Source organism: Meles meles, chromosome 1 (assembly GCF_922984935.1).
Source record: "Meles meles chromosome 1, mMelMel3.1 paternal haplotype, whole genome shotgun sequence".
In the NCBI taxonomy this organism is placed as follows: Eukaryota; Metazoa; Chordata; class Mammalia; order Carnivora; family Mustelidae; genus Meles; species Meles meles.
Window position 1 is genome coordinate 163,574,442 of NC_060066.1, and position 15,244 is coordinate 163,589,685.

The window sequence follows — 15,244 nt, forward strand, 5'->3', positions numbered from 1 at the left end:
CTCTAGTGTTCAATAATTACTCAGTTGAGTATGACACCCAGTGCTCCTCACATGTGCCCTCCTTCATGCCCATCACCCAATTACCCCATCCCCCCGCCCACCTCCACTCCAGCAACCCTCAGTTTGTTCCCTGTAGTTAACAGTCTCTCATGGTTTTTCTCCCTCTGATGACTTCCCATTCTGTTTTCCTTCCCTTCCCTTACAGTCCTCAGCCCTGTTCATGTTCCAAATACGAGTAAAACCATACGATAATTGTCTTTCTCTGATTGACTTTTTTTCGCTCAGCATAATATCCTCCAGTTCTATCCACGTTGATGTAAATTGTAAATATTCATCCTTTCTGATGGCTGAGGAGTATTCCATTGTATATACACACTACATCTTCTTTATCCATTTATCTGTCCATGGACATTTTGGCTCTTTCCATGGTTTGGCTATTGTGGACATGGCTGCTATGAACACTGGGGTGCAGGTGCTCCTTCAGATCACTACGTTTGTACCTTTCGGTACATTAAAAGGATGATTCACCATGACCAAGTGGGATATATTCCTAGGCTGCAAGGATGGCTCAACATTTGCAAGTCAATCAACATGATACATCATATTAACTAAAAAAGGACAAGAACCACATGATCCTCTCAACTGATGGAGATAAAGCACTGGACAAATACAGGATCCTTTCTTGATTAAAACTCTTCACAGTAAAAAACAAACAAACAAACAAAAACCTCTTCACAGCGTAGGGATAGAGGGATCATGCCTCAATATCATAAAAGCCATCTGTGAAAAGCCCACAGTGAATATTATTCTCAATGGGGAAAAACTGAGAGCTTTTCCCCTAAGTTCAGGAACACAGCAGGGATGCCCACTCTCACCACTGCTGTTCAACACAGTACTAGAAGTCCTAGCCTCAGCAATCAGACAACAAAAAGAAATAAATGGCATTCCAACTGGCAAAGATGAAGTCAAACTCCTACTCTTCACAGACGACATGATACTTTATGTGGAAAACCCAAAAGACTCCACCCTAAAATTTCTAGAACTCATACAGGAATTATGGCAGGATATAAAATCAATGCACATCGGTTGCATTGCTATGCACTAACAATGAGACAAAAAAAAGAGAAATTAAGGAATTGATCCTATGCACAATTGCACCCAAACCATGAGATACCTAGGAATAAACCTAACCAAAGACGTAAAGGAGCTGTTCTCCAAAAACTACAGAATACTTAGGAAGTATTATATACTTGAGCATGACATAAAGAAATGGAAAAACATTCTATGATCATGAATTGGAAGAATAAATATTGTTAAAATGTCTATGCTACCAAGAGCAATCTACACATTCAGTGCAATTCCTATCAAAATACCATCGACATTTTTCACAGAGCTGGAACAAATAATCCTAAAATTTGTATGGAACCAGAAAAGATCCTAAATTTAAAAGCCAGAGGAATGTTGAAAAAGAAAAGCAAAGTTGGTGGTATCACAACGCCAGACTTTAAGCTCTATTACAAAGCTGTCATCATCCAGACAGTATGACTGGCACAAAAACAGACACATAAATCAGTGGAACAGAATAGAGAACTCAGAAATGGATCCTCAACTCTATGGCCAACTAATCTTTGGGGGGTATTTCTACTGGATCAAGTTCCCACCCTTAGGACTTTTTTAACCTTAATTATTTCCACAGGTGCCCCATCTCCAAATACGGCCACACTGGGGGTTAGGTCTTCAACATGTGAATTTGGAGGAACACAAACATTTGGTCCATAAGAGATGCCTTCATGAAAAGGCTGATTCTAGGGCTGGAGCACAGGAAGTGCAAAATAAGTCACAACATCTTTATGTTAAAAACAAAGGCAGGGGGCGCCTGGGTGGCTCAGTGGGTTAAGCCGCTGCCTTCGGCTCGGGTCATGATCTCAGGGTCCTGGGATCGAGTCCCGCATCGGGCTCTCTGCTCGGCAGGGAGCCTGCTTCCCTCTCACTCTCTTCTGCCTGCCTCTCTGCCTACTTGTGATCTCTCTCTGTCAAATAAATAAATAAAATCTTTAAAAAAAAAAAAAAAAAAAACAAAGGCAGGACTCAGCAAATGACAGTGACATGTCACGAGGACATCAGACCCTTCCATAAGTGTGTGCTGGAATTAATGACTAGTCTCCAAGGAATTGTGAATGGGAAAAGTGGTATCTTTACAGGAGTGATGGAGCAGATGTCGCCTTAAGCAGATGATCAAGGTTAATGTCACTGGTAGTAAGTCACGTTTCCCCTAAAATGATGTGATCAGAAGTGTACTTCACCTCTGTGGAATTCTTACCAAAACTCCATAACACCAATTTCTCATGAGAAAATCATACAAACACAAATTGAGGGCATTCTAAAAGATACCTCACCAAAACTGTCAAGATCATATAAAACAAGGAAAGATGGAGGCACCTGTGTGGCTCAGTCAGGTAAGTGTCTGCCTCTTGATTTCAGATCAGGTCATAATCTCAAGGTCGCGTGATCGAGCCTCCTGTCGGACTCCATGCTCAGCACAGAGCCTGCTTGTCCCTCTCCCTCTGCTCCTTCCCCCATGCTCGCTTGCTCGCTCTCTCTCTCAAATAGGTAAATAAAATCTTACAAAAAAGAACAACAAGGAAAGACTGAGAAACTGGTGCAGACTAGAGACCAATGGGAGATAGCAACTGAGTGCCATGTGGCACCCTAAATTGGAACTTGGAACAGAAAAAGGACATGGGAAAATTAATGAAAGCTAAAGTCTGAAGTTCGGTTAATAATAATGTACCATGTGTTGGGGCACCTGGGTGGTTCAGTGGGTTAAAGGCTCTGCCTTCGGCTCAGGTCATGATTCCAGGGTCCTGGGATTGAGCCCCGCATTGGGCTCTCTGCTCAGCAGGGAGCCTGCTTCCCTTCCTGCCTGCCTCTCTGCCTACTTGTGATTTCTGTCTGTCAAAAAAAAAAAAAAAAAAAAAAAAAACTTAAAAAAAATAATAATAATAATGTACCATGTGTTAATGTCTTAGTCCTGACTAATGTACCTTGAGTATTTAAGACATATTATGAATGGAAACTGGGTAAAGAATATATGGGAACTCTATGTGCTACATTTGTAGTTTTTTCTTTAAATTTAAAATTATTGCAAAATGAAAGATTTAAAAAGAGGACATAGGAGCCAGCTTGAAGAAGCTCCCACTGCCCAAATATAAAATAATTTAAGCATGAAAGTAAGTAATCATATTAATGAAATATAACTCATTGAACAGAAGAACCTGTAAGCCCATTTTTAAATAAATTAGTAAATAAATTAAACACTTGAAAGGGAATAGAATATTCACATAGTCATAATTAATGTGTTCCCCTTTAAAATCCTTATTAGTTGCAAAGGGAAAAAACTTTGCATGGAGAAGCCTGGCAGATCCCACTTCAATAAAAATCAGTCAAAATGATCTAAGTTAATTTTATCGACAATGGGCCAAAATCTAAAACATGCACCACCCTGTGATATTCCTGCCAAGGATACCTAACTTGAATCTAATCATGGAGAAACATCAGACAACCCCAAATTGAAGGACATTCTACAAAATAACTGGCCTACCAACTTCAAAGGGGTCAAGGTCATAAAAGTCAAGGAAAGATGGAGGACTTATTCCAGACCAAAGAAGATTAAAAAGACACAACTAAATGCAATACATAATTCTGAACTGGATTCTTTCACTATGAAAGACATTCATGGGACAACTAGCAAAACTTAAATGTGATCCAAGGATTAGGTGCAATTATTCTGACTTCGATGGTAGTGATGTGGCTAGACCATGTCCAGTTTTGTAAAGTACATGGGGTGGTAAAGCGTGGTGTCAGTGTTCACTCTTGAATGGTCCCGGTGGTGGGGAGGGGAGTTCTTCGTATTGTTCTTTTCTGTAAGTTTGAGAGTATCTCAAAATTTAAAACCTCAGAGATCCACATGTTCTTGTTTATTGCTGTTACCTTTACACTAGATCAGGCTATAAAAATCCCACAGGGTTGAAAGTCAGAGTCACGGAGACTAATCTGGAATCAAAAGCAAGCAGTTAAATGTGTGGGTAATAGAAAATACAAAGTCCAGGAAATATAAGTCAGCTGGGAGCTAGGAGCAGATAATCACAGTAGTGAGTGGAGGGGGGAAGATAAAAAACCCAATTGGCTGGGGCAAAAAGGGTCTGATGGGGTAGGGTAAAGGAGTAGGAGAGAGGCAAAGTTTATGCCTGCAAGTACAGGCACAAACAAATTCAATGAATTCTAATGTTATTTTGGCGTTCAGGTGGTAACAAACATTAAACAGAAAGCTTCAAACACAAAGAAAACATACAAGCACAGGGAAGTGAGAACTAAGCTCACACACCTGAAGATAATCACAACAAATAAGCACAAAATTAAGCACAAAATGCATAAAAACAGGTTTAGGGGCTCACAATGAGGGACTCAGAAATTTAACAAAAGAGAGAAACTTGTTTCTTATCAATACTTATTGTGGGCGCCTGGGTGGCTCAGTGGTTTAAGCCGCTGCCTTCGGCTCAGGTCATGATCTCAGGGTCCTGGGATCGAGTCCCACATCGGGCTCTCTGCTCGGCAGGGAGCCTGCTTCCCTCTCACTCTCTTCTGCCTGCCTCTCTGCCTACTTGTGATCTCTCTCTGTCAAATAAATAAATAAATAAAAATCTTTAAAAAAAATACTTATTGTGAAGAACACTGAACAACACATGAGTCTTCCCATGTTTCAAAGAGAAACATTCTTTAAAGAGAAACAGTCTTTGACATTGAATAAATGTTCGGGGGGAAATAACACACTGATTCCTTATAAACTTCTGTGCCAGGCATAGTGCCTAAAAATATCCGTTGGTACTGCTGGGTGGCCAGAGAGCAATGAGTTTTTACATCAAACACCTGGATTTCTATACTTGCCTAGATGGAGCCTGATTTCTATACTTGCCTAGATGGAGGATCACCCCACCTTGGCCTAAAAGTGGCCCACAACTGTCCGTTGACAACTCTTCAAGCAGCAGCCCTGGATCTGCTCGAGTGATCTCTACTCAGGTGAAGCCCCACAAACATGATCAAATGATATCCGCGCCTGGAAAGGCACTTCTCAACCTGGGTCTGAATTCCCCAGCGAGATCAGGCATAAGTTATAAGAGATTCACAATCCCTTGAACTTGCATGTAAATCATTGTGTGTCTATGAGCATTAGCACTTTCCTGGAGAGAGGGTTGATGGCTTTCAACCTACTCCTAAACCATAAACAGTTGACTGAATTATTGTAAGTAAGTGGAGTAACATCATTGCCAAAAAAGCCAGCACAACTATACAATGCAAAATTTGTTCATTTTACAGATCAATCCTGAGGGCTTCAGTGTGTCAGACATTTTTCTAGAAGTCTAACTTTTGACAGCAAAGTAGGTGGGTGGTACTCTTCTGTTTTAAATTTCCCTTGGAACAATGTGTCAGGTTCTAGGTGAAATATTTGTGATACAAAGGTAAATATTACGCAGTCCCTGTCCTTTGAAACACATACAATGTGTGCAAAGAGGAATTACAATTATAATACAGTGCAGGATAAGAACATGAGCTTTGGAATCAAACAGATACTAGTCTTTTCCACTCTACCGCTAATTAGTTGAATGACCTTGGGCAAACTTCTTGACATTAATCTTGCATCTGTTTCCCTATCAATAAAATGGGAATGAATAATTCTAATCTTATAGTCTTGAAAAGAGGATTAAGTACAGTATAAACAAATGTAAGCAAAATACAACATACAGTGTCTGGCAATAATAGGTACCCGATAAACCAAGTGGGTTATTGTTGTTCTAGATATCAAGAGGAAAGAGAAATTTGTTCTGGCAGAGGGATTACAGGAAGACCTCAATTAGACAACCATGCTCCTGTTTTAAGAGATACAATGACAGAGTGGTAGTGGTGTGCATCCAGGGGAAAATAAATAAGACTGCAAGTTAATCTGGACTCCCAAAAACTAGTGGTTTGGAGGAACTGAAGTTATAAGTTAAAAATCAATGCCATAAATTCTCTGTATGATGGGAGGAGAGAACTTGGATCAAGAAATCAAAATTTCAGGGAAATTAACTTATATATTCAGTATAAGTAAGATATTTTAAACAAAGCTATCTGAAGATGGACTAGGATACCTTACCAAGAGTGATGTCTTTGAAAGTAAAGGTGTTAAAAGTGTGCAAGAATTCATGTGTCAAGAACTCTAATTTCACTGTACATAGTAAGCAGAAGAGTCAGACAAAATGTCTTCTACCATCCCTTCCAATACGGAGATTTTATGCTTTTGTTCAAAAATCAAAATTCTGTATTAGGATACTAATGTTTGGTTGTAACGTAAAACCCCACTTGAAATGCATGAAATAAAAAGAACTTAGTGACTTGTATAACTACGAAATCCAGAGGTAGGTTTCAGACATAGTTTGATCAGGGCTCCAGTCCAGCTTCTCTACTTTGTTTCCCTTTGGATTAGTCCTCCTTTGGATGTCTGCTTCTGTCCCCAGATTGCCAGCTGCAATCAGGGCAGTATGTCTCTGCACTTGTATCCAGTGGGAAGAAAGAGAATCTCCTACCTTAACAAGCCAACAAAGGTTCTAAGCTTCTTATCATATTGGGTTGAAACAATCACTGTGGCCAAGGCGCTGTGACATACTGACTGGCTTAGGGCCAGGTTATTGCCCATACTGTAACCAACTCTAATGCCAAAAGGGAAGAACACTGTGTGTTGGTTTATGTCACCCAAACAGATGGGGGTAATCTCTATCAAATTGACCCAAGCCATATAAGCTGGTAAATAATGAGGGAGGCGTAGAGCCTCAAAGAAAAATCTGGGTGCTATTAGGAAACAAAGAGAAAGTAAGGAGACTGGATAGGCAACAGCATCAGGTTCTCAGCACGAAACATATGGCATACTTAAAAACTCAGTAATTGGAGAGGATTTTTAAGAGAGACTACTTACAAAGGCTTTAAAAAAAAAAAAAAAAAAAGCCTACGGTTAGCAACAGTCCCCTATAACTCCTGAGCCTAAAGCGGCAAAGGTGATGATTACAACAACCCCAAGAGCTTAATTGCATGGAGGGCACCACTGGAAAGAACCATGACCTTTGAAAGAGGAAACAGCCAACCTAGGGTATCCCAGCACAAAGGGAGCTGGGTGAATAAATGCTCCAATCTATCTCTCCTTACTCTTTGATCTCCCACTGGTGGGTCTGCCAAATGCAACCTAGAAACCAGAGGACAGAGCCTTGTCAGTGCAATCCACAGTAAGATAAAGCCTCCTAGGACACAGCACAGGTAAGAAGGATGGAGACAGATCTGGAGGAACGAATGAAAGATATTCAGCACAGCAACCAAGGACACGCCTCTGCAGATAAGGATAAGCCCAAATATACAGACTAGTGTTCTGACTTTCCCACTTCTCACCCCTCTCAGTGCACATCATCCCCTTAGAGTAAAGCAATTACCTCCCTAAGCCAACAATACACAAATAGAGCCAAGGTTTCAGATAAGCAATTACAAAATATATAATTTATAGATAATTTTGTTTTCTTTATCTACATTTTAACATTCTGGGGGCGCCTGGATGGCTTGGTTAAGCGTCTGCCTTCAGCTCCGGTCAGGACCCTGGAGTCCCAGGATCAAGCCCTGGATCCGCTTCTCCCTCTGGCCCTCACTCTGCTCCAGCTCGTTCTTGCTCCTCTCTCTCTCGCTCTCAAATAAATAAAATCTTTAAAAAAAAAAATAACATTCCTGGGGCTCCTGGGTGGCTCAGTCGTTACACATCTGTCTTAGGCTCAGATCATGATCCCAGGGTCCTGAAATTGAGTGCCTCATCAGGCTCCCTGCTCCCCAGGGAGCCTGCTTCTCCCTCTCCCACTGCCCGGGCTTGTGTTCCCTCTCTCACCGGGTCGCTCTGTCAGATAAATACATAAAAATCTTAAAATAAAAAATAACATCTGTTTACTTGCCTGTTTCAGCTGGTCTAAGCAGAAGTAAGCATAAAACTTCCTGCCCACAGATAAGAAATGGGCTCTGGCAGCTCCTAAGGACAGCCAACTCTAAGGTAGGGAAGGTAAGTGCCAGTAGAAGTAGTAAGAGACAAAACTTAGGGGGTCAGAGGGATCCCTTTCAGCAACAACTTTCCATCAGAGATGACTTACTGTTTTCCTGATGTTCAGAATCTTGTTTACTTAAAGAGCAATTACCTTAAACACAGCTCTTTCTTGAGCACTGACATAAGGCACAGGTGCACCTGTCCATGATTTGAAGCTGGGAGTGTCTCTGTTCCTGCACAAAAATCTTTACAGGTTATTGCACTAGTTAGAGTACTCGTAAACTTCCAAAGCACCATAGCTTAAGTCATTGTTAAAACGCTAACCAACAGCACTAAATATCCTCTACCATATTCTTCTATGGGAAAATGTGGTACAACTCCAAAAAATAATTCATGAGCATAACCTATTCATGAATTAGAACATGGTCTGTAAATCACCTGACAGTCTTTGGGCTGCTTGTTAACACGCAGCATTGTGATGCTGGCCACCAAGTACCGCTCTCCATGACCATGTTTCCAGATCAGAAAATAAGCATTGCTCAAAGACTTTTCAAGAATTCCTGCCAAGACAAGAAACTTACTGAGCCAGTGGCGACCCAGAAATCTAGAAGATGTTCCTCTAGCAGCTTTCAGGATCCTTGTTACATTGGGAATAGCATAATAAAACATGCAGAAAAGGGGTACAACTCATCATGAAATTCTGATTAACTATATTAGAAAATGATAAATTTTCAGGCGTGTCAACTACACCATGAAAAGTAACTTTTGGACGTAAGCAAAATGGCATTCTGGATAAGAAAAAGAGTAGTTTCAAAATACAAAAATATCCCAGTATTATCAGGAAAAAGTGAACAATAGCCCAATACAAAAAGAGGCTGGAATTACTGAATAAAGTATGCGATGAAACAAATAATGTATATTTTAAAATCTCACAGTTAAAAAACAAAATGTATGTGAGAAAATTCGATTGGTTTTCAACCAGTATGAAAGAAAAACAGGAATAAGTAGCTCTTACCAAAAAAATCAACTGGAGTTTTCTACATTAGGTGGCTTGTTATTCTAAAAAGTACTTAGTTGATAATACCATGCTTTCAAATGGACCTCTGTGAATTAACCATCAAGCTTCTCAATTAACTATTATAACAGAGTACTTTGAAATGAAAGCTAATAATGCCCAGAGTGAGACAATAGAATGTTTCTTCTATTACAGATCCTGGCTGTTAGCCCTAAGCACTTCACATTTTCTCTTAATTACACAAGAAAATCTTTTTCAGATTCTGAAATAAACACAACCAGAACAGAACACATTTACACATACCTAACATGTTAGAAAAAAAGTGAATTCAAACAACATAGGGAGTCAATACCACTGTCTTCTCCGTTTTGAAACCCCAGAGTTAATAATTCTATTGAAACAGGACCAGATTAACCAACAAATATAAACAATGTGTAGGAAGACAATAAAAAATTAGGACATTACCTTAAATCAAAATTCTAAGTTCAGAGCTGTAAAAGACTATTTACACATACACATTCACAATGGCTACTCTGATTAAGAAGCAGTGTTCTCAACATTGTTTATTGTTTAATTATTCACGTAATTATAATTATCACAAATGTTATTCATGATACATTACTACAATTACATTCCAAAAACGTAAACAATCAAAGACGTTACTATAAATATCCAAATCACAGTGGCCCAGAGTACCTGGGGCTCTCAGTAGCTTGAGAAAACTAGAGTAGTATCCAAGGTAGGACTCAGAAGAAATGAGACTGCAAATGTAGGCGGGGCCAAGTCACAAAAAGCCTAGGGTCTTCGATTTCTATTCTGTTATGTCACACTCTTCAAACTAAGGTCGGAGTACTCCACGGTAATAAAGGAGGACAGAAATTCACAGTGAGTCTTCTGTAAGTGTCAAGTTTACGAAAAACATTTAGAGGACAGTGAAAGAAGTTTAAGTTACTGTTTTTTACATTACATTTTACATTACATTACAATGTTTTTTACATTAAATCCAAATTAGTAGGACATAAAATTAAATAGAATTTTTTTAGTCAGAATGTGAAGCTTCAAAGCAATGTCTTTCTTGGGGTAGGCTAGTGGTGCTCCACTATTCTTTACAATTTGAGGAAAAGAGATATGTTGACGGACATTTGAGGAAGAGTTTGAGAAGCAGTGCTGGGAATGTGGAGCCAAACATTTCTTTCCTCCTTTTTTTTTTTTTTTGCAGGAGAGTGACATGATTGGATTTGTGCCTTGGGGGAGTTCTCTCAGGGGAAGCAGTAAGCAGGATGGGCTAAAACACAAGACACAGGGTAGATGACAAACAGAAGAAAAGTTGTAATAGTCTGGGCAAGAGATGAAAAGAGACATGAACCAGAGAGGAGACTCTGAAGACACAGAGGGCTAGGAGGATTCGAGAAAGCGTGGGAGGCCAACCAGACATGAATATTCCATGAGGCAGCTTTTAAGAACTGTTTTTACCAAAATTACCATTTGAGTAAGATTTATAAAAATCCTGCTTAATAAAGGAAACACTCATGTTTTAAAAATGTTAAAGGATATTATTGGGCTCCTAACTAATCAATTACCAATGGAATTTTTCCAGAGACATCACTATACAGCTTGAGAACTGAAGCTAGTAATGGCCTTGATCCTTAATGTAATTAATATTCCAGAATAAATGAATGAATGAACCTATAGGGTCTTCTAGAAAAGAACAGGAATTTGATATTTAAATTATCTGATTACTTAATAACTGATTAAAAAGTAATAACTTTTTCTTAAACCATGTTAGTTATTTCACAAGGAATAAATAGGTAGTTTAGCCAAGCAATAAATGCTAAAAGGCACAACATAAAACTCAAGTTAAACCCTCATTTCTAAGCTGACAGTAAAATGCACCCACTAAGGCAATTAGAACTGTGAAAGGAAATAAAAGAGAAAATATAACAAATTCTTGCAAAACATATTTATGAAAGTATTAGAACTTTAGAGTAGATTAAGTATATGTTAAATTTATTCAACCAACAAAAATAGCAATGCTCAGTCTAATTAATCTGAAGACTGTCTTTTAATTGCTTTTAAAAATTAGCATACTTGGGGCACCTGGGTGGCTCAGTGGGTTAAGCCGCTGCCTTCGGCTCAGGTCATGATCTTAGGGTCCTGGGATCGAGTCCCGCATCGGGCTCTCTGCTCAGCAGGGAGCCTGCTTCCCTCTCTCTCTCTCTCTCTCTGCCTGCCTCTCTGCCAACTTGTGATCTCTCTCTGCCAAATAAATAAATAAAATCTTTTAAAAAAAATTAGCATACTATTCTATTCTACTTATTTAACACGGACCACATATTTACGATTGTGAGCAGAAAACTAGCAAAGATACATACAGAGATACATACAAAGATACATACAGATACATACAAAGATAAATACAGAAGATGACAGAAAAAATTACTCAAACAAATGTTATTTGTGTGCTGATATGTTTAGATTTTAAAACTACACATCAGAAATATTAAAAACAATGTTTTATAATATAATTTGTCATTGGAAAAAATGCTAGAACAAGTCTGGAAACTAATCTCTAGATCCTAATAACTTTTTTTTTTTTTTTTGCTTTTAGATGAAATTCTTCAATTCTCAAAAAAAACATGACATAAGAATTTAACTTAACATAAAAATTTAAGATACTTCACTTGGTGGTAGAAGACTCATCTAGATATGTAGATCTTATACCAATTTTATTCAATAGCTTATGCTTCCTACCTTACAGAAAATCCTAAGATTTAGGCCAAACATAAATTCCTAACAGAGAAAGGATATCTCAAAAATGGAAATCAGTCTAAATCACATAAAACCTCCATCCATCACTAATGCCAAGTAATTAAAACTGTTCCCCTTTTTAGACCCTTTGGTATATTTTTTCATGTCTCTTAATGAGGGAAAAATGAGAAAGACACCAACGGCAAAACAAGGATAGAGCCAACTGTCTAGAATGTTGTCTAAATATTTTTAGAATGCAAGGAAATACAACAAAAATAGATGACACTCCACAAAAATAATAAGACATTTCTCCATCTCTCTTTTCCTTGATTATCTATACACAGAACTGCTATCCATTCAGTTTTTTTCCTTTTAACACCACCTGCCTCTTCCAGGCATCCCCCTTCCTGAGCCCCTTTCCTTCCTGTCTTCTATTTGCATGGGTAGGGGAAATTGGCCTCTATGAAATCAGTCCATTGCAGGTGTTCATATAGGTAGCATCACAAAATACTACCTGACTGATGGAAAGTGGACAATAATGAAAAGAGCTGAAAGAGGAATAAGACACATTGCTTTTTGAAACAAAATGGCCCCTCATTTATATAGATTATAGGGTTATATGTTCTCATTCATTTGTAAGGTGTAATTACGTAGTAATGAGGCATTGCCCTTATTACTTTACGGGTCTTAGGGAAGAACTGCTGTGCAGTTATCAATAGCCAGCCCACTTGCAATTTCCTGTATCCTGTTACACGAGGAACTACATAAATCCGCCCAAATCTCCCACTGCCAGGACAGACCACCCTCCCCTATCCACACAAAATACGTAATTTCAAGCTATATATGAAATGTACACAACATCTAGACAATTAAGAAACACGTAAGTACAGAGACATGGTCTCTCTCTTTTCCGTGTGTGTGTGCGCACGCACATGTGTGTGTGGTGAAACAAAAATGCATATGTATACACAGGCACCGGAAAAGGGAGAAGGATACGATCTCACGTTAACAATGGCTGTCTTTAAGTATCAGAAATAGAGAAATATTTCCTTGCCATTGGTGACAAAATGCATGGACTGCGAGGTATTAGGCTAAGTGAAATAAGCCAGACTGAGAAAGAGAAATACCATATGATTTCACTTACACGTGGTATCTAAAAAACAAAAGAACAAACAAACGGACTCACAGACACGGAGAACTGGTGGTTGCCAGAAGGGAGAAGGATGGGGCGGGGGGGGGGGGGGGGGGGGGGGGGGGAATGGGTGAAACAGGTGAAGGAGATTAAGAGGCACAAACTTTCAGTTATAAAATAAGTAAATAACGTGCATGAGAAGTACACCATCGGGAAACTAGTCAGTAACATTGTAATAACTTTGTATGGTGTTAGACATCGTGGTGAGCAAAGCCTAATGTATGGAATTGACCACTATGCAGTACACCTGAAACTAATCAAACATCGTGCGTCAACTACAAGTAAGGAGAGAAAAGAAAGTTGATTTCTATTCTTCCCCTTTGTGCTTCTCTCTGTTTTCTTGCTTTTCTACAAAGAGCATGTATACTTTGGCAATCAAGGGCGTGGAGGGAGGAGTGTTAAAGTTAAATAGATGCAAAGTTTCTAATCTTGAAGCAACAGTTACCAGTTAATCTGGATCAAAGACACAAAGTAGCCTGCCTTTAAGCCTCTTTGAGTCACTGAGTAACAAATCCTCCAGTACTTGGCCTGGCAGAGGTGGTCGCAAGGTTCCCCAAAGCTCAGCGATAACCTCTCCATTTCGAGGCCTTGGTAAACTGGGGGCGGGGGCAGAGTTCTTCCATACAAACTTGGGCAAGTGCTTCTGCAGCAGCAAAACTCACTCCCAGCTCTCCCATGACCCGCCCCCTATGGCACACCCAAGTCTGGAGGACCCAGGAGGGACCCTCTCAAGGTACTCCTGAAAACTTGGTCCCCCAAAACTGTGCTCCACGGCTCCCCTCCACTCTTGTTTACCCACCCTTCCCCTACTACTCCCGCGACCCCTTCTCCTCCCACAGGCAAGGGCCACAGGGGAAGAAAAGAGCCGGGCGGGCTAAGGACAGCCTCCCAGGATTCCCGTGACCTTGGACCAGCCGCTTTGCCTCTCAAAGCCTCGGTTTCCCAATCTGCCACTCTCGCCGGGGGACCGCAGGCTCAGAAACCCGGGGGCTTTGCAACAGCGACAGACGGTTCTAACTCCGCACCGACCTCCCTCCTCCCCTCGAGCGTTCCAAGGCGCCGGGCACCAGCCTGGACGCCGCGGAGCAGCCCCCACCCCCCACCCCGGAGCCCTGCCCCGAAGCCCCCGAACGGGTCGCCTCCCAGCGCTAACCTCGTACCTGGCAGTTGCTGTCCTGGGGCAGGTTTTTCACCAGGATTTTCCTGCGGTTGCTCAGCTCCCGGTGCATCCGCTGCAGCCGCGCGGCGACCTCCTCGGGGTGCAGCGCGCTGGGCGCGGGGCCACGGGCGTCCTCGCTCGCGCGGGCGGACGGACTCGGCCCGCGCGGCCGCGACCCTGGCCCCGCCGCGCTGCCCAGACCCGCGCCCCCCTCGCCGCTACCGCCTCCCGCCGCCGCCATCTTCCCGGGCGCCCCGCGGCTGCGGGCTCCTCGGGAGGTTCGAGGGGAAGCGGAGAGAGAAAGCCGGAGGAGGCCCGGGCGGGGGCGAGGCGGGCAGAGGCCGCAGAGTGGGCCCGGCGGTGGCGGGGAGGGAGGCGGCGCCGCAGCCAGCAGCCGGCGGGCGGGAGAGGAAACCTGAGCGCCAAGGAGGAGCCCGAGAACCACCTCGCGGGAACCTCCCCCTCGGGCCCCGGCCCCCGCGCACAGGCGGCGCCCATCCCTCCAGCCCGCCCCGCCGGTATGGGCTCGGGCGCCGCCACCCGGACACCTGTGCGGCCGCGGGAGGCCGACTCCCCTCCCCGCAGGGCCTTAGACGAGCGCCCAGGCCTGGGCTCCGGGGATGCGGCCCCTTGGCGGCAGCTTCCCGGGGGGACTCGAACCCCAGGCTCCAGTCCCCGCGCGGCCTCCCCACGTGACACCCAGCTGTCCCCAGGCTCTCCTCGAAACTCCCGCGCTGGGGCGGCTCGGGGGCTGCAGATGCCAAGTCGGGCTCCCCAAACGCGGCGAGGTGCCCGGCGGGCTCCGGACTTTAACCTTCTGTGCTCAAGATGTGCATATTTGGCAAAGAACTTTGAGTTTAGAGTGAAAAATAAAATTTGAGATATTCTAGGGAGTACAAAGATATTCTGGAGGAAATTGTATATATTTGGAAAAACCTAATGGCAAAGTATTTTCCTTGCTTTGTACCAGAGAGCCTGGGCTTTTCACCCATCCCTTCGTAAATTTACTGAAATATGAAAAACCTGGAT

At 42.0% G+C, this 15,244-nt stretch overlaps 1 protein-coding gene across 2 annotated transcripts in view; it reads right to left on the reverse strand.

Annotated features, from left to right (window-relative positions):
- The window catches only part of RAVER2 (ribonucleoprotein, PTB binding 2), an 86,950-nt gene extending 72,270 nt beyond the window's left edge, over nucleotides 1-14,680 (reverse strand). For both annotated transcript variants that reach the window (XM_046000345.1, XM_046000336.1), the window contains exon 1: nucleotides 14,217-14,680. In XM_046000345.1, the coding sequence (XP_045856301.1) occupies nucleotides 14,217-14,456 (240 nt within the window). In that variant the 5' untranslated portion in view covers nucleotides 14,457-14,680. The remainder of the gene's footprint in view (nucleotides 1-14,216) is intronic.
- Nucleotides 14,681-15,244: the final 564 nt, after the last annotated feature.